General features: G+C 51.8%; 5 protein-coding genes across 5 annotated transcripts; 3 read left to right on the top strand and 2 right to left on the bottom strand.

Moving 5' to 3' along the window:
* Positions 1-132: 132 nt before the first annotated feature.
* Z520_05950 (uncharacterized protein) lies at positions 133-2673 on the bottom strand (the record flags this gene model as incomplete). Its single annotated transcript, XM_016776453.1, has 1 exon — positions 133-2673. One exon carries the CDS (start codon positions 2671-2673, stop codon positions 133-135), a length of 2541 nt encoding a protein of 846 aa, XP_016632772.1.
* Positions 2674-3134: 461 nt separating this feature from the next.
* On the top strand, positions 3135-3663 carry Z520_05949 (uncharacterized protein; the record flags this gene model as incomplete). The annotated part of the gene is made up of 2 exons (XM_016776452.1): positions 3135-3168; positions 3266-3663. 2 exons carry the CDS (start codon positions 3135-3137, stop codon positions 3661-3663), a joined length of 432 nt encoding a protein of 143 aa, XP_016632771.1.
* A 1209-nt stretch (positions 3664-4872) lies between these two features.
* On the top strand, positions 4873-6792 carry Z520_05948 (uncharacterized protein; the record flags this gene model as incomplete). The annotated part of the gene is made up of 2 exons (XM_016776451.1): positions 4873-5346; positions 5404-6792. 2 exons carry the CDS (start codon positions 4873-4875, stop codon positions 6790-6792), a joined length of 1863 nt encoding a protein of 620 aa, XP_016632770.1.
* A 1734-nt stretch (positions 6793-8526) lies between these two features.
* Z520_05947 (uncharacterized protein) lies at positions 8527-8769 on the top strand (the record flags this gene model as incomplete). The annotated part of the gene is made up of 1 exon (XM_016776450.1): positions 8527-8769. The coding sequence occupies one exon, from the start codon at positions 8527-8529 to the stop codon at positions 8767-8769; it is 243 nt and encodes an 80-aa protein (XP_016632769.1).
* A 5592-nt stretch (positions 8770-14361) lies between these two features.
* Z520_05946 (uncharacterized protein) lies at positions 14362-18546 on the bottom strand (the record flags this gene model as incomplete). Its single annotated transcript, XM_016776449.1, has 5 exons — positions 14362-16705; positions 16755-17863; positions 17912-17966; positions 18017-18222; positions 18283-18546. The coding sequence occupies 5 exons, from the start codon at positions 18544-18546 to the stop codon at positions 14362-14364; spliced, it is 3978 nt and encodes a 1325-aa protein (XP_016632768.1).
* Between the last annotated feature and the right edge of the window lie 218 nt (positions 18547-18764).

Here is an 18764-nt window from a genome sequence, read left to right as displayed (position 1 = left end):
TGCTGCCTGCTAGCCCGGCGCCAGTTTGACCTGACAGGACCTGGACTAAAGAGTCGTCGGATCTCCTTCTGATTGTCGGCATCAATGTCTGTTGCAGACCAAGATAACAAAGGCCTTTTCCGGCTATGCATCCTACCGACCCGACGCCTTTTCAGCGTCCATTCTCTCCTTCTTTCTCTTCTTGGCTGCAAGTTCGCGCCGTCTGGCCTCTTTCCTGAACCACTCGCTGTCGGGTTGCTGACTCTTCTTGGTTCTTCGTTCTTGGTACATTGGGGCCATAGTACCGCCGCCACTGACATCTGCCAGCAAGCCAGCTTGCCTTCGCACCTGCAGTTTCTGCGCCTTGGCCTTCGCCGAAGAGCCGCCCCCACTCAGATGACTCCACATGTTGTCATCGACTTTCTCAATGTCGGCAGCCGTTTCGTTTTGAAGCAAGACCTTCGCAAGCAATTCGTTTCTTTCTGCAGCACTTGAGTACATGAGTTTGTCCATCTTGTCCATACCAGCCAAGTGAGTGATGGTCTTGAAAGCATAGCCTTGGTCAACCAGGAAAGCCTGTCTCTTCGCACTGTATGCCATCTCGGTTGTATCTTTGGAAACGAGAGAATAGAAGAATGCATTAAAACCTTCATCATTTCGACGCTTTGCCCGCAAGATACGCCCTAGGCGTTGTGCTTCCTGGCGTCGAGACCCATAATGGGAAGAGATTTGGATCAGGCAGGTTGCTTCTGGCAAGTCAAGGGAGGTATCGCCAATCTTGGACAAAAAGATGGTGCTGAATTCTGGGCGATCGTCGTGCTGAAATCTGTTTAGGATTTCGAGCCGCTCGTAGTTGCTGGTTTCACCGTAGATGAAAGCCCTCTTCATGTTCTCGGCATAGTGTCTCAATGCAAACAAGTTGTCACTGAATACGATGATCTTGTCGCCTCGGTTCTCATGGTAATTGATGAGGTACTGGCAGACCCGAAATTTCTCCGGGTTCATGATATAGAACAAGGGCTGCTTCCGCGTGCTTGCGTTCTGATATTCTTGGTAGAATTCCATGGACATCGGGCACCAGACTTCGGCACATTGCACTTTGGCAATATGTCCCTGATCAGCGAGTTCCATCCAGTTGGCTTCATACAATTTCGGCCCGATGATGAAGTTTAGATCGGTGATTTTGTCGTCTTCTCGAAGCAAAGTGGCGGTCAGACCAAGTTTGCAGTGGGAGCGAATGTTTTCGCCGACCTTCCTGAACATCTTGGCAGGGACCACATGCACCTCATCTAGGAGCATCAAACCCCATTCTTTGCCGTACACCCAATCCATCATCTGCTGGGTGTCATGGGCTCGCTTTCCTCCAGCGGTTATCATGGAGTAGGTAGTGACCAGCACACCTGCATCTCCGTTGAACCTCTTCTTCTCAGTGGCAGAAAATACGGCGATATCTTCTTCTCTGATATCAGACCATTTCCTGAATTCGTTGGCCCATTGGTAGCTGGACATGGCGCTTGTGCAGAGGACGACAATACTCTTCTTGATATGGCAGCCCGCGGTGATGCCGACCAGAGTCTTCCCGGCGCCACAGGGGAGGACAATAATGCCACTCTTGCCACGGCCGTTACCGAACATCTTGCTAAGCGCCTTTTCCTGGTACGGCCGGATTTGAGTGGAGGGTTTCAGGTCAATGGGTAGGGTCGCATTTTCGAAATCGTTGGCGAAGTCGTATTCTGAAATCGCAGGATAACCGATGTCCAAGCATTGCTTCGCCACTGTGTCACGCTTGTTCGGCGCAATTTCGAAACTGGTGGCTTCCTTGTAGGTATCCTCTTCATCTTCTTCGTCCCTCAGTGCCGCGATCATGGCTTCGTTCTCTTTGGCTGGGTCATCTCTGGGCATCTCCACATTTCCCTGACCCGCCTGTGTCATGCCTTTGGCGTTGCTAGTTCCTTGAATGACAGTCGCCTTCGTTTGGATCCTCCCCACTTGGACGTCAGTGCCGGCAGCTTTGCAGGGTCCGATAACAGGGTCCTGGAGGAGCATGTCGATAATAGGGCGCTCATCGGACTCGACGAAGAATTTGTTGTTCCTCAAAACAAGCCGTACCTTTCCGTACGTTTTTGTGTGGCGGTTGATAAAATCGACCACGGTCTCGGGGACGGGGGTTTTGGACAGCTTTTCTAGTGCACGTATTATATCTTCACCTCGTAGACCTACCGATAGGGCGGCATAGAGACTATGCTCTGTGAATCTATATTCGTGGAGATAGGACGGTCTCGACTGGGGTTCTGCGATGGTAGTAAGCAGATCCGTAGCCTGTGCAGACAGCGGAGAGAAGCTCTCCAGGGTGATCTTGGGGCCCTTTCTCGACCCAAGGGACACATTTGGGTCTATCCATAGCGGTCTGTTCTCATGATCAGGCTTCAGCGAGAGCCAGGAAAAGTCTTTCTCTCCAAAGATGGACGGCTTTTGTTTGTGCTTTGCCCCCTGGAAGGAACTGAAGTCCAACTTTGCTCTAGCCTTTCGAATGTGCTCTTGCTCGCTGTCACTGGGTTCTTGGGAGCGTGCATCGGATCCCTCGAAGTATTCGTCGTCGCTTTCGAGGCTGACGGGCGTCGAAGGAGCAGGCGTGGAGCGTTTCGAGGACCGACCATTCGCAGCGTCCACAAGGGCTTTTCGTTTGAGCGACATGGCTTTAGACAGCAGCCGCTGAGCGGACTGCGTCAGGTAGAAGGGTCAGTCGATGGACGGTGCCCCGCTCTCATTCGAAAGACAATGTATTCGGACACAGAAGGATGAAGAGATAAAAGGGAAACAAAGAACGGTAACGGTAAATGGAGGGTGAAGAGGTGCGACCACTGCAACTGATCGCTGCCTAAATGCCCCGAAAGTTCTCCAAAAGTCCACGATGGTGTACGGTGGCGCATAGCATTCGCTGGAGAAAATGTACGTCACCCGCCGCCTGCGCCGCAGCGTGTGGTACAATTGCAGGTCTTTGGTCTCCGATTTTCCGCCCGAGCTTTTCTACAAGCGAGCTCTCATGCAACTCGCGTCCACTTGTCTTCCTACCTCCTAGTTTCCGGGCATGGAAAGGTAACTCTGGTCGAGATGAATACTGTGGGTAAATTCAGTCTGTCATCACGTTGACTCTAATGGCTGATCCTTCGCGCAGATACGGTCGACTTGGTACGGGTCTTTGGAGTCGTGTGCTGCAACATTCTGCTTTCATTTCCCCGGGTTATTGCATTGAGCTGCGTATAATTTATGGTATCTTGCTAACAAGTCACGGCTCCCAGGATCGGCTGGGGAGTGCTCTGTGTCGCCGGTGGAGGCGCCTACTATTTCGCAAAGAGATCCATCAATGCCGACCGAGCAGCCCGATTTGAAGCAGAACAGAAGAGAAAAGCTCACCTACAACGCCTAGAGGATTCCCATATTGCCTTCAACAAACAACCCCCTACCTCCAAGTCGAAGACAAAAGCAAAAGAGCAGGCTGACCCATGGAATGGATCTCAAAACACTAAAGGGCTAGATCATGCAGGCAGTCCGAGCAGCGAGATAAGTGAAGATGCTGCACCCGTCGGACATGCTCCGGTCGATGGCGAGCAGAGAGTACGAGAGAAGAGCAAGTACGAAGCTGCGGAGCCGTATCGAAGCAAGAAAGGGGACAGATTGGGTTGAGGGGACGAAAGACAAGTATCATCAGTTATGTTCTCAACGGCTGATATATTGTGTATGGGTAAGGCTCGAGGCCTTGATTTCGTGTGTACATTGATGAACCAGATTCCCTGAAATCGAATGTTGCAGCTCAACCTCTCATCACTCCTGTTGTTACTCCAGCCATGACCATGAAACGGGTATTATGCTGAACGCTCCTCCGATCATTCCAACGCCGCAGTGTACCCAAATGAACATAACGCCGTGACTATGCTTGGTTGAACTCTAGTTCCGCTAGTACATCTCCATCATGCGTGACAGCAGAGGGGTGCATAGTGCTTCCTCGAAGCATTGGGGTGTCCGGAGTCTCGTTCGCGCTTCGACTCGATTGCAGGAGGGACAAAAGGTAGAAGGACCGCGGAGGTGATGAGAGTGCCTGCGACGGCCGATTGTAATCTTGTAGCCGGTTTGGGTGCTTGCGCTGAGAAATGACGGACCGCCGTTTGTGTGAGGGTGCTGGTAACGGTGCTTGCGAGACTCATGGCTGTGGATGTGGAGAGCGCGAGTATATAGTGGAGAACGCGAATCGCAGTAAGGTTGCTCAAAAGCGAGAGTAGAAACAGAGGAGAATCGACTGCGGAACTCTTCCCGTTTCACAAATAGAGGAATTCTCTGTTGGATCTTTTGTACAATGTAGAAGAGGTTCAGAGAAACCCGGTGAGGGGGAGTCGGATTGTTTTAAAGGGGGGCTAAATGGGGGTTCACAAGGCGTCGGGCTGTACGAGCAGTACGAACAGTAGGCAATGAATACTGTTGGGGTCTTTTGACTCACAGCCTGGGCCGAATCTGTAGGAACAGGAGCTAGATGATTGCGTGCTGAGCAATAGAAATGGTGTTGCTGGATAATGGGGATGCCAGGGACGGAAGGCAAAGCGGCTGTTGGGCATCAGGATGGGCGAGGACCTTATGAACACGAGGACCAGTGGCCTGAGAAGCCTCCCTTTCGAAATGCTACCGGCCAGTGAATTTGTCCATTGTTTGTAATATGGGTGCGGGCCCTCAGCTGAGCATCAGGGCGTGCGGATTTCGCGAGGAGAGAACAGGCTGCGGGAGCCTGGAGGCACTATTCACCCGATAAACCGGGCAAAGCGCCAGAAGCAGTATACCGACAATCCGAAATATACACGGAACGCGTGCCGAACACTAACTCGCCTGGGACGCAGCTTGGTAGCAATGTCCTATGATGTGCGAGCCTTTGAAACTCACCTCGATTCATTGGACAGACTGACGACAGTGGCGCTGGGTGGCGTGCAAGAGGAAAGCAGGGGTGCCTCCAGCCTTGTCCGAAAAGACCCATACCAAGTCGACATGGACTGTGGCGTATCAGCACGTGACTGTGGCTGGTGTGTGGCTGACTTTTCACCTGCGCAGCCTCGCCTGCATCTTCGAAAGGCAAGATTCACACCGGTCGGTGACTATGTCAACGCCTCGGAAACCGAAACAACAGATCCAAAGAACTATGACCAAATTATCCATCTCCCTTCTTCTATAACCCAGATGGCTGCTCATCATATCTCTCTTGCCAAAGCCTCCTTTGGCGCTTCTCTCCTGCGGCCGGACGTGACAAAGGTCTCTCGCGACGACCTCCCCACCTTTCACAACGCCTTCGAGGCTACCCTTACCCAATGCTCGAGTCGCAATATACAGGTCTGGACTATTCAAACGACACAAAACACCGGAGCTGGATTGACTGAAGAATTATAGACGTGTAAACAATGGCTGTTGGAAAATGTCGTTGTCTCGCCGGCAAGGACCAGCGCATTAGGGAAATATTTGGTCACCATCTCCCGACATCTTGCAAACCAGCCAGATGAAGCGATCCGCGCAAGAGTCTCGCGCCAGCGACTCCATATCCTTTATCTGTTAAATGACCTTCTTCACCACGCCAAATATCACGAAGCCGACGTCGCTCTTCGCAACAACCTGGCACACTCTCTCCAATCATTCCTGCCCGACCTATTCCAAATCTGTGCATCAGAGGCAAAAGGTCGCGTGCGCAGGCGGCTATTCGATTTGATTGACCTGTGGAAAGAGGAGGGGTACTTTGACAGACAAGTTACCGATCAACTGCACGATGTCCTCAACGGCGTCACCCCGGAGTCCAACCCGACCTTTGAAGCAGAGGTTCAGCGCAAGAGTGCAGACAAAGAACTCCCGTACCTTATCCCCTCGACACACGGCGACCCTTCGTTACCCTTCTACGATCTGCCAGCCGGCAATCTGATGCGCCACATTATCCCGAACAGCTCGCAGCCGATGCGCCCTGATGAGGTCCGGGCACTCCAGTTCTCTGCAGGCCCCGCAGATGAGAGCTTGGTCTCTGCGCTCAAAGACTTTTTGAACGATGTCAAAGGCATTGAAACCACCCTCCCAAGGCTTGAACAGTCTGGCCTATCCCCAGAGATTGATGAGTTGGGTCAGATCTCATACCATGATGAAGCGGGAGATGTGGTCGGCGACACTTACTATGGATGGTCTCGTTCGTTTTGTGACAAGATGAAGAAGCGTGGCAGGAAGGGCTCGGCTGGATCGTCTCGACGTTCAAGATCACGAAGCTCGGATCGCAGTCGAAGCGCGACACCTCAGAAGCGCAGACGTCGGAGTATTTCGACCAATGGACGCTCCAGATCCTCAAGGTCGTACAGCCGCTCACCTCCCGCGCGCAGGTCCGACAAACCGAGAAGACAATGGAGTCGAAGTCGCAGCCGTTCACGCTCCAGAAGCGACCCATATTCTCCTAGCGACCATCATCCACGATACGAGCAACCTCCAAGATTCGATCCATCACCAGGACACAGCAATACAAATATCGTACCTGGTCCTCCACCTCCACCATCTCTAGCAATGCCATTTCCGCCTATGCCCCTACCTCCTACGGGTATACCGGTACCTCCTCCCAGACCACCGCAATGGGTGGGCGCATGGCCTCCTCCTCCGCCTCCTCCATTTCCCCAAGGCAATGTAGGATATCGAAATGCTCCCTTCCCCCCTCATCTTCCCCCACCACCAACGTTTGCCCCTCCGCCCAGCAGCTGGACGCAATATCCCAGGACGCCATCTGGACAGAACAATCAGTACGGAGACAGGCGCTGATGTCGTCTCCTTGTTTGATATGACGATTGTTCCGGGTTGAAGGATATCGGGCCACCGTTCCTCTGTACAAGCACCGCACGGATGTTTATGGCAGGCCAATCAGAATCTTGACAACCCTCCCCAAGGCAACAACCCAACATCATCCACCTCGAGCTGGCTAGACTGTCCGCACGGACCCCAAATTGGCATGATATCAGACCATTATTTGATACGAGGAGAAGCAATTGTTGCTTATGACAGCCCCTACATCTGGGGGTAATTCCAGTCCTGAAAGGCTAAGGAGAACGATCGGTCCAGGGTCCTGCCCCCAGCATCATCCAATTTCCTATGTCTTTTCACCATGCGTATCCACGATCCTTGAATGGAGATTGTTGAAGATGGACCTCCAACTATGAAGACATCGATTGGACAAGGAGAAATATACCTTCGCGTGAGGAGCATTGGGTTCGGCGAGCGGCACAGAAATCGCGCACTTAGGACAACCTTTGTGGCTGCACGGGACGGGTCATACGAGTATTCACGACAGCACCAGAGTTTGGAAGCTTAACTGACGACAGAGAATGAGGGCGCTACTTGTGAAATACTCCGCACCACTGAAGACACAGCGCGACGGGTGATTGCCAGGGTCCATTGCCATCGGCCGAATTAGGAAACAGGTGGCGGCCTTGGCAGACGCAAGGCTGGGGTCCCGTTCAGGCGCTTGGGCGACGTCATTGCTTGGCTCTCATTGGCTGCCACCAACAACGGCACGGCATCTCCCCATCTGCTTCCTCCCGAGTCGCCTTCCCCATGCCACACCCATTACCATCAACCCATCCACTACGAGTGTCACGAACCTCCTCTACATGTTAGCGACAAATGCAAATGAACCTTTATGTGTCACGCCTGGCTTTTTGTTTCTTCACTGATGCTTACCTACAGTCCAGCCTGCTCCTCTTCGCTGCTGGTCTCATCTTCGTCGACTTGTACAGGCATGCGAGGGTCCCAGCGCCAACACCTCCTCTCAGCGACGATCACTCTTGAATAAAAGTCAGGATGCTTATCTGGAATGCCTAACCATGAGAATCCCTCGGCAGAAAAGCGTTGGGTCTAGAGCCTCCCCTCTCCATCCACAATTTTCCGCATGTCTATCGAATGCGAGATGTGATCATACTGCATTGCCTTTTCCAAGAGACCCTGGGCAACTGTGGTCTTGACGGATCGGCAGGGTCATTCTCCACCTGCGCACGGCATTCTCTGTGGTCATTTGCTGAATTCTCAGCTCTGGTCCTTGGAATCTCACTTTTTGCTGTTGATCGAGCGCAACCTTTGCCGTTTGATCATCGCCCCGTCAAATTCTAGTTCGCTAGATGGCCACTCAGCTCCGTCCAACTGACGGCAACTTGCAGGCAACTGGCATAACCTCCCCAGAGGTCTCACAACGTTCATTGGTCATGCCATACGCCATTTCTCCGCCTCTAGACCTGGACTTCGCCCCCGATTCTGTGTGTCGCTCCTCCCGTGTTCTCGCCAATGACGGTCTAGCCTGGTGTGCAGAGTAGAGTCCATGAGATATATAACCACATTGCCTGAATTTCCCCCCTTACTAACACTCCAGCAACAGCCTCAGCACATCTATCAGGACATTATAAGATTGATCCAACCTCGTACAGTCATCATCTCCTAATTGACCTTTGCAGTTCTCAAGCAACCATCAAGAGAAAACCCTCTCGTGTTCCTAAACCATCACCAACCATGCCTTCTGCCGTCGAATACCTCACCAGCCCTCAACAGAATTTCAGCTACGAGTCTGACCCCATTGCAGCCATGACATCGTATGCTCGAATGATGCACATGCACACAAAGCAGCAAATGGACGCGGCAACACGGTCAGCACGCCGACGAAGTCCACCCATCGGTGTCGATGCCCACCCCGAGTCCGGAGTACTCTCCAAACAGAGCACACACAGCAGTAACTCGTCACGAGCATCTTTCTAAAAACCAGTCCCAAAGACTGTCCTTCACCTGAACGTTTTCGAGCTTGCCCAAATTTTTACCCCAAGAAAGAATTCGGCATAATCACACAAAATTACCGGCACCCAACGATGCTGTCATGCTGCAGCAGAAATTGGAAAATATCCTCGCTGATATTGTTGATAAAACTATTCTTTCTCTACGCTCGCAAACTCGACTCATGGCAAGGGGGCTTCCGCGTATTCAGGCCCTCACATGTATGACAACATCTCTCTCACGGCCTTTCATATCGACATGGAGGTTATCAGTTTTGACGATGAGCTTGCTTCATCTAATTTTCCATCAACGACCCCAAGTTCGGATCTAATATTTTTTGGGTATCAGCAGCATTGGGCGGCGCATTCCTCTGGGAGAGATCACACAGGCATAGAGCTTTGGAAGTCTCTTGAGCATGAATGAAATCTTTTTTCAAAAAACTTGTATTACTATTTTCTCCTATATTCTGAATTTGAAACGTGACAAAAAAGTGACAAGCTTATTCCCTTGTACCATTAAATTTGATATAAAACAAAAAGGGAGCAAGAACTTGCTTTCCTGTATCCCCGAGGTGCAACAAGCGAGCAAAAAGACTACTCTCCTACACTTTGTTGTGTGAAAAAGAGAGGAAAAAAGACCTCAAAAAAAGGGTCAGGCTTTCCGGCTGGATTGTACACTATCCGTCTTCTTACTCAAATGTAATTCTGGTAGAAGGCTCAGAGCATGGTTCTATTTGTGTTCAGAACATCTACGTGATCATAGGTATTTTATGTACTGTAGCAAGGCATGCTGGAGCAAACCCTTTATGATCGATAAAGGAGCCTTTAGACGCGAGTCAACGAGCATGGGGAAAGGCAATGCACTGGTATGTGCTCCTACGGTAAGTTCAGTCCAGGACGAATACTTCATACTCTACATGGCACCACCACCACCATCACCACCACCAGCAGACCATACCAACACCGCGACCAGAGAAAAGAGTAGGGGAGTAGACGCTGACAAAACTCTCCTGCTGTGTTCTCCATTCCCTCTCGCCATCCCATCCCTTGACTGGCCCGATGGCGCTCGCCTCCACAGGGCCCTGCGTTGGGCAACAGCCTCGTCGATCGCTTGCATCATATCTCCATTCCCCATCGTTCATCGTCGCATTGCCTCTGGTCTCCCACGACTCCCAAACTTGGAAGCACGTCATATGAATGTGAGCTCTCAGACCCCGGCCGTGCCCGGCTTAGGCTATCCATACCACCAATATCGTACCAGGTAGGTAGATTCCTGTCTGCCTATCCATACCACAGATTCCTGCCTGCGCATGTACCTACTTACCTGCAGTACCGCCAGTACCTGGCCAGTTAGTAGGGTGATTTTCAAAATGAAACAGCCAGTTGTTGTTTGTAGTTGTTGTCTCCAGACCTATTTTATTATTGTTCGTCGATGTTTTTGGTTTATTGACCTCTCCACAGTTTCGCAGCTCTTCCATCCACGGGTTTTGGACTCGTGGTTGATCGACAGAAAATTGGCCACACCTTCTCCCTCATGCATACGTCAACAACCCCGCCCAACTTCATTCTTCGGCTTCAGTTGTGGAAACTCCACGATGCAGGGAAGTGGTGGTCCCCGTTCAGAAAAAAAGGCCATGGGAAATGATGGGATTTGTGAAAAGTCAGGCATGCTGAATTGTCGTTAAAAAGGATTTTCTCCATATTTCTTTTTTACCCAGCTCGCTTGTGAAAATCACAGTCCTCCCCCACCCCGCCATCGTCGATATACCATACGAGAATGGAATCCCATAGGTAGACAGACGCCGGACCCTTCTTTTTCCAAGGGAACAAGTCGTCAAGGGCAGGGGTCTTAGAAGCATGTCATACAGATCGAAAGGGAGAAAGACCGAGAGAGAGACACACACACTCACCAGGGGCCAAGCAGAGCAGCATCTGTGTGACGTTCGTAGCCCCGTCACACGCTGTAGGACCTGGCGACGGGACACTGACGGCAATGATGAAGGTGGGCAAGGCAGCCCCGTCATCCCCCTTTTGACTGCTCAACAGGTGTGGTCACCAGCTTCGCCTCCCGCCCGTCAGGTGCCCCCAGTCAATTGCTATCCGTACGCTCCCTTTCGTTTGCGACGTCCAGAATCCTCGCGTGGATTCTTCCTGCGATGCTCCTCCTTCACGATAGGTCAATCCCGCCATAATTGCTTGACGTCGTTCTGCAGTGGGGGTTTGCTCAAAATGCTCCCTCCACTTGCCTACCCAGAGCCTCCCCTCTTGTACAGATTCACCGACATCGAGATATTCGAGATTCTAGCGTATCATTCTGAAACAGACAATCCCTTTCTCTGTTCGACGCGTGCAACTGGCTGTCTTGTCCGTCCTTCTCTTTGCCTCCTGGATCGAAGATAAGATCGAGATCTCTCGTTCACTGCCGTCGTTGGATAACTCTCTTGACATTCTTTCTCCGCTGCGTCTTCACAGGGTTGTTGGGACACGGGAGAAGAGGGGGTTGGATGATCTCCTCACTAGTAGTGATCCAGAAGGGTCTGGACTGCGAATCGACATCATCGTGAACGTATCTCGCGGTCGGCACCATGAATGTGAGTCAAGGGGCGGAGGGTGGTTGTAGCTGAATCCCATCGATGTCATCCAAGCTCCTCTCCCTCGTGATGCCAGTGTGATGCCAGTGTCATCGACCCGCCGTGGCAACACCTCTGACGATCGCTCCCCATGAGCACAGTCGAGAAGGCCTTATCTCCATGAGAAAAGAGGAGGGCTTCTGGCTTCCGCTATAGACGATCACCATCCGCAGTTCACAAGTTATGGGGCGACCCTGCGTTCGGCCTCATCGTCCCTTCCCTCCTTCAAGCACACAGGAGCACTAGCACCTACCCTGCAGCTAGCTACTCTAAGTGCCCTTCGGACCAAAGAGGTTGCCATGGTGCCATGGTGTCATCTTACCCGGTCGACCATCAAACCTCAAGAAACGGACCCGACCTCGCGTGGCCGCATGAATTGTCCGTTGCGGTATGGATGATATTTCCCAGGCTGTTTATGGTAGATGCCGAGGGACGGAACCAGATCTGTCCCCAAGCTTTCACCGTTGCCTTCACTTGTTAGTATCACTGCCCCTGGCTGGCAAGTGTCCGCTCTCGACAATGCTGTCTCATATCTCATCACTCCCTTGGTCCTGCACTTCTAGTCCGGAGAATTGAGTTAATCGGGATCAAAGTTCCCTCGTACCTTCAGGAAGTATTCAGGAAGCAGGCCAGTGTGATTGCCTCGACTCAGTTACCAGTTCAGCGCGTGCATACCTGAATCACCTACCGGCCTGGTCCACCCATGGGCTATTATGCTTGCCCACCTGATCTGAGTAAACCCGACACCAACTTGGACTGATGCCATTGTCGGTCACAGGGAGAGACGGGGGCAAACCGGTCACGCACTGGCCAGTTTCTTCAGGCATCGCCGTTACGCCCGCCCTCGCTGTTCTGTTTGGACAAGATCTGAGAACTGTTTCGATCACCAGCTTTCCCCCACTTGCGCTTGCACAGGGCGGAACCCACTGGCGTCATGGAGTCCTACCTGCAGAATTCCAGGGTTTAGAGAGTCGCCACTCCTCTTGAACACAATGGCTCAGACCGGCTGCTCGAGGCAATGATCAGGACTCGAAGGAAAAGAAGTCCCTGATGTACCTTGCATCCACAATCCCACAGATATCCACCCGTGACACGCACGCAGGAAGGTGGAGAGAGACAGGAGCACAAATAACTCACCAAGAATCACCTCCAATAAACTTTCTTTCTGGAATCCTCTTCGATGGGACAACGGTGATGTTCGACACATTGCGACGAGGATCCTTTCAAAGTTCCAACCCTGCCTATCCATCTGACGAGTCTTCTACTGCCCACCTTTCTTCTGTGGCCGTGGATTTCGACATCGTGGCGGACTTACGCAGCACCGCTGTTCCTTTATCCGTCGCCGCCGTCCCCTGTGACTCGAGCCATGGTCCCTGCTAACGCAGGGCCTCTGGAGATAGCAGCCGTGAAGTGATATCGCTGTATACGGGTCGACCGTGTCTCTCTGCTCATAGGATTGAACTCTCGACTCGCGATCGGACACCCGCACCCCACGTTGGGCATAGGATCTCGACATTATCAACCTGCTTCTTGCGCGACTCTGAGTCTGACTCTGGGAATTGGCACATCCTCTCCTTGAGGGACTATTGATCACCTGCGACTCCCGCTCTCCTTTCGCGATCCTTTTGACACAAATCATTGCACTTACCTGCATTCAATTCGGTTCTTCTCTTTGTGCAGCTTGGTTTTACTCATTGCCCCTGCATGCATGCATGCCTACCTAGGTAGACATTCGCATGTGCAGGCGTCAAGACCGGACCCTGGTTCCCCCCGCAACGGGCACATACGAGTAAATAATCGTAGGCTTTCTTAAGGCCCAACAACGCCCCTTCCTAGAAACAGGGAAAATGAGCAAGCAGGTCATCGCCCACAAGAGTCCATAGAGAAAATCACCCAAATAGTCCATGAGACTGACATTCAAGACAAAGATTCACCTCGTCGTTAGCGTCTGAGGTTAAAATAAAATGGTTCCCCGATCCATCCGCGCGCACGGCATGGTTGCAATCGTGCGCACGCGAGTATTATGCAAACAAGGCGAGCTTCTGGGCAATTGGAGCCCACTGGCCCGCTCGTCTGGCCCGGATCTTCGATCCGGGATCCTGGCTCGCCGGCGAGTTCTGAGGGGGCCCTTCTCGGTAGAGACAGGATGGGCTCTCTCCCCGCGCAAGGATAATCATCCGAACGGCCACCGTAGACGAGAGAACCCGGGGGGCGGTTCATAATTAGATCCCATGATTTATCTAGGTAGTATCTTGGTAGGTAGAATGCCCGTGAATCAAAAGTTAATATATACTGTACGCATTGACTTCCCTCACTCGACTCCCGTACACGACTGTATCTACGAGGTTCTGCGTATGTATAGAGAACGGGTGGAGGGGGGTGGGACTAACTCTCTCGCACCAGCATTGCCGTCGAGTATACGGTAGCGAGTGAAGCGCCGGGCTCGGTCTCTATCTTGGGGAGAGAGAGATTGTCACCGGCACTATCACCGTCACCGGATCAAATACACGTTCCAGAAATATGTGCGTGAAACATTTCGTCGATAGACTGGCCTGCCGGGAGCATTCCAGGCCTATTACCTGCTCGCCAGGTACCTGAGGGAGGCATATCTCTACCTCGTACTGGTCCTAATCCTAAACGTCTGGTGGCGGTTGTTGCACGCACGGGAATCAACGAGAGAAAAAAGACTAAGGAAAGGTCATCGCTAATCACATCAAGCCACTCAAAAAACCACGAGCTGCCTGGTACAGTTTGATATTGGGCTCTTACCCATAACTTGAAGAATAATCATTCATAGTCGTTCAATAATGTCTTCCAGACTGGCGCTCACCGCTCGAAAAGCTCATTGCAAAGCTGTGCAATGCGGCGTCCAGGTAGATACACCCTCAAACAGCAGTAGCACGATCTCCATCATAGTCATCATCTCATTAGGCATTGCTCTGATTACACTCTCACATCTTGAAAAGCATCTCCTCATTGTCCCCATCATATCTTCCTGCCCTCCCGTTTGCTCGTCTGGCCCCTGTCTCTCTATCTGTGGATGAGAATCGACTTCTCCGAGTTTGATGGACTTCCCTGCCTTGGTCCTCATCCTCGGTCGCAGAAGTCAGCGCCGTTGATTTCCCGGATGGTCGCTTCCGCTTTTTCAAATTGTTGATCTCTCGGTCGACTTCCCTCTCAGCAATGACTTCTGGATCAGGACTCGAGGAATTGCTCGCTCCACCTCTGTCCCTGTTCCTTATCTTGGTCTTTTCGGCAGTAGCAGTGCCGGCATCTGCGCCAGGAGACGAGGAAGCAGAGGCTCGTGCAGCGTAATCCTGTATGCCAGGGAGGAGAAAACTCATTCTAGTGGGCCCAGAAAGGAAGTCTGTCAGTTCGGTCGCTCGACTTGAAGATCGGGACCTGTGCCTCAATTCCACATCAGCTGCACTGTTTAGCCTCCTCTTTTTCTCCGAGGGGTGTTCGGCGTTTCGACGAGTGGTATGAGCCGCCTGCTCCCTGGGCGCCGTGTGCAGAACCGAGTTGGACTTCGGTGCTGGATGAACATCCTTTGCTGCAGAAACTGCAGAGAACTGTACATCCTGACGAGAGTGCCTGGCGTCCGAGTACCGCGTGGGCCTGGAATCCAACATCTGGTCTGTTGGAGCTACCGACGTTTGGCCGTAGGTTACATCTTCATCCCTCTTCTCGTCGTCTGAGCCTTCTGGAGCCTCCGAGACCCTGGTGACAACATTCTCTGTTATCGCGGGATTGGAACCAAGATCTGGAGATGAATCACGATATTCACTTTTTGATGCAGAAGGCTGGCTGCGTGTAATGCTATCGAACCTCTTCTGCGCTTCTTGGATGTCTTGCTTCGTGAGTGGCCTCTGACGTTCCGACGGCGAACGAGATACCTCCCTCATATTGATCAAGATGCTGCCAATAGCAGGCTCTTCCATCTGCGAGGGCTCTTTTTCTTGACGTCGGTGCATCTCCAAAATCAGTTGACGAAGTCTTGATCGTAGATCTTGGCTATGAATTTTGCGCGGCCATTTTTGTGCATTTTCTTCCCGCTGAAGGATTCGGCGTACGAAATTGTACGGATCAGCGACAAATTGCTCCAGGTATACACACAGATACAGCCCGCAATCGCTGAAATTGCTCTGAGTCGGGATTTCCTTGGCCGTCATTCCCTTGAGTTCAGTCACGTCAATATCCTGGTCTCGCTTATCTCGGGCTTCTGACACGATGTATTGTTTGAGCTGTGAACATGTCGCTGATCGCGATAGGCCGAGAGAATCCAAAGTGATGATGACAGGCTTGGTTACGTCGTACTTCGGAAGAGATCTGCGAACAGCTTTCCGTCGTCCAGGTTTCGTCTTCGTCTCGACTTGACCGTTCCTCTCATCGTCACTGAGTGAAAGGTCGGCCAATGTTCTTTGAGTCTCGTCTGTTGGCAGATGGATGTCCTGCCCGCTCTCTTCACTCTGTTGGGCACTCGACTGCAACTCCTCGGACCAACCGCTCTTCATTGCCCGTTGCCCAAGGAAGTATGGAAGGTTGCAAATTATGGCGAGGTACCAGTGATAATTCTCGTTGACTGGCACAACTATGAAATCGCGGCTAAAGAGATTGATGTTTTTGGTCCATCGACTGACAGCATCATAGTTGATACCTCTCTTACCTTTCGTTTTGGAAAGGGCTTCATAGAAATAGGTGTTGAAGAAATGCATCCTCTTGTGCACTTCGGGATTGCTCTTCTCCATGTGCGTTTCCAAATACCTCATAAAGAAAGTGATCAGGTTATCGTTCAGGAATTCATCATCATCCAGTCGTTTCAGATCTTCGAATGGCACAATTGCAGCTTTTCGGCCGGGTTGCGGGTAAACAAGGTCCTTAGTCCAGGGAATGCCTAGAATTCCAGTTTGTGATGCCTTGACCTTTGGAGGGCTTTCGGTCTGCTCCTGTGCAGTGCTCAATTGTTCCTTGTCGGCGCCTGAGCGAGCAACTTGGTGCGGCATAGTGGGTGAGTGGCCTGTCGGCTGAGGGGAGGGAGCATATTCACGAGCAAGTCTTTCAGCATCTGATGTCACGGGGGACTGACTGAAAGCCTCTGCAGGTGCATCCAATCTGTCGACCAGCCTGTCACGTCGCCGGCTGGCGTGTGTTTCTGCTGTCGACTTAGTATCTGTCGTCGACGTAGGTTCTGGTCTTATGGTAGAGGTTCCCATCGCTTCCGTCTTTACTGGGGGCCGCTCCTTTTGTCTGGAAGTCACATTTTTGGCGTTTGAGAAAGCCTGCTCCATCCAGTCCCTAGACAGTGTCAGACAAACCTCAGTCTAACATGCGTTGAAAAACTTACTTCCCCTTATACTTGACTTTCAGCGTCTTCTCTATCATCTTCAACATTTCAATGAAATCGAGGGCCATAGCGCGTGATTCAAACTTCAGCCACATCGTTTCTTCCTCCCCCGTAGTTCGAAAGTGCAGGCTCAATAACGAGGAGGACTCGTCTCCAAGTCTAAGCTTGTAAATTTGGTTGATCCCACGTGGCAAGGAAACAGGTTCGTTGCCTAACAGCGGATCCTTCACATTGACTGCGACCTCTTTGCCCGACATATCGACGTCAATTATGTACCCTGAAACATCGAGCAGATCTCTGTACACAATTTCCCTGAGGATAAAGGACATCTTCTTGGCTGGTTCCTTTACGGGTTCCTTTACGGGTTTGGTTGACCGCTTCTTAACCGCAGAGCTGGACTTTTCCCCTATAATCAGATTTCCGAGATCCTTTGTTCTCATTTCCGGATAGGGTGCGGCGCGCGTCATGTGTCTCTCTGAAGCAAGCTGAGAATCACTCCTCTGCAGCGCATCTGGACTTTCCGCCGTTTGGGCCCTCTTGGAGTATTCCTCATGTCGATTGCTGTCGGTTCTGGTTGGTCGGTACTTAAAGTATGGCGAAGTCTGAGGCTGTTTCGGGACATCGGGAGAACTTTCAAGTATCTTATCCTTCTCTGCCTTTCTTTGCTGTGCGGAGGCTTTCGTGAAAGCGCTTTCATCTTCGGGAGATGAACGATCGGTTTTGTAGACCTGGGTATCGCCGACTATATTTCGACTTCTTAAACTGGGCACGCTATTTCCTCCATCATTCAAGTGGCGTGGTCGTTGGGGCTGTCCGGACGCCTTGCGATCGTTTGATTTCGTGTCCAGAGCAAGTTCATCTTCAGAGTCATTCTGGTGCTGGCTGTCATCGACGGGGATAGCTGAGGCAGGAGGCAACCCAGGTCCTGGCCAATCTCCGATCTTGCGCCTCTTATTAGGGGTACCATGATCATTCGCATGGATGTCGTTCTTGGGAAGCAAATTCGAACTTGAACCGTTTGTAGGGGTTCGAGCCTGAGATGTCCTCTCTTGGAGATAAGCGGACCTCCCGTTCAGAGTATTGCATGGTTTGTACGGCCCCGAAGGAGTCTAGATCTATTGTCAGAGGGCATGACTTCGACGGAGAGGATGGCATACCTTGAAGGGTTTCTTCATTGAACCTTCGACGCGAACGGCGTCAGGGTGCCGTCTCCTGTGCAAAAATTTAGCAGCCTGTACCATTAACGTGCATCTGAGTCATACAACAGTCCTCCCGTGGACCTGTCCTCGTCTCTTAATCCTGACCATGAAGTTCTTTGTCGCAGAGTGGTGCCGCTGGATCTGGAAGTGAATTGCTTAGTCGGAGCCTTGCATTCCTTGGGAGACGTGAAGGCGTACTGTGTAGAAGAGGGACGCGATATTACCGCCTGTCTTTTCTCAGCCGTTGTCTCTGTCTCGTCATCACTGATCTATGCGTGACAACATTGTCAGCCTGGGCCCAGGTGCGGACATGAAGCTGAGCGACTCACATGTATCGGGGCGCATGCGGCATTATCGTGCGCACCAAGGAAGGCTCCTATGGTTTTAGTGAGGTGTGTAGGAGAAGATCGGGGCATCTGTCCCCCCTGTGGCTGCGACGGAGAGGCATTTGAACGTGGAGGGACCAGAGGTGCGGTACTTGGATTGTCGTCTGCGTCCGTCTGCCCAATTTTTGATTTGCGGAGGGAACTGAAACCTTTCCGGCTAAGATCCTGTATTGTGCTCTGCACGACCTGATGCCAGGGAACTGTCATTTGTGACGGTACTCCCTGCGCATCTTTCGCAAGACCACATAACTCAGATAGTCGTTTGAAACGGATGTTAAAGCGGTATGAACATGGCGGAGGGTGAAGTGCGGCTGCGCGTGTGGTTGGTTCTTGGGAAAGAACCAAAGTCCGAGCATTTCCCCGCCACTCTGCACGCAGCACAACTCAGCACGGCCCTTTGTTCGTACACGACGAACACAATCACA

This window comes from Fonsecaea multimorphosa (genome assembly GCF_000836435.1).
Source record: "Fonsecaea multimorphosa CBS 102226 unplaced genomic scaffold supercont1.10, whole genome shotgun sequence".
NCBI lineage: Eukaryota > Fungi > Ascomycota > Eurotiomycetes > Chaetothyriales > Herpotrichiellaceae > Fonsecaea > Fonsecaea multimorphosa.
This window is presented reverse-complemented; position numbering and strand designations above follow the sequence as displayed.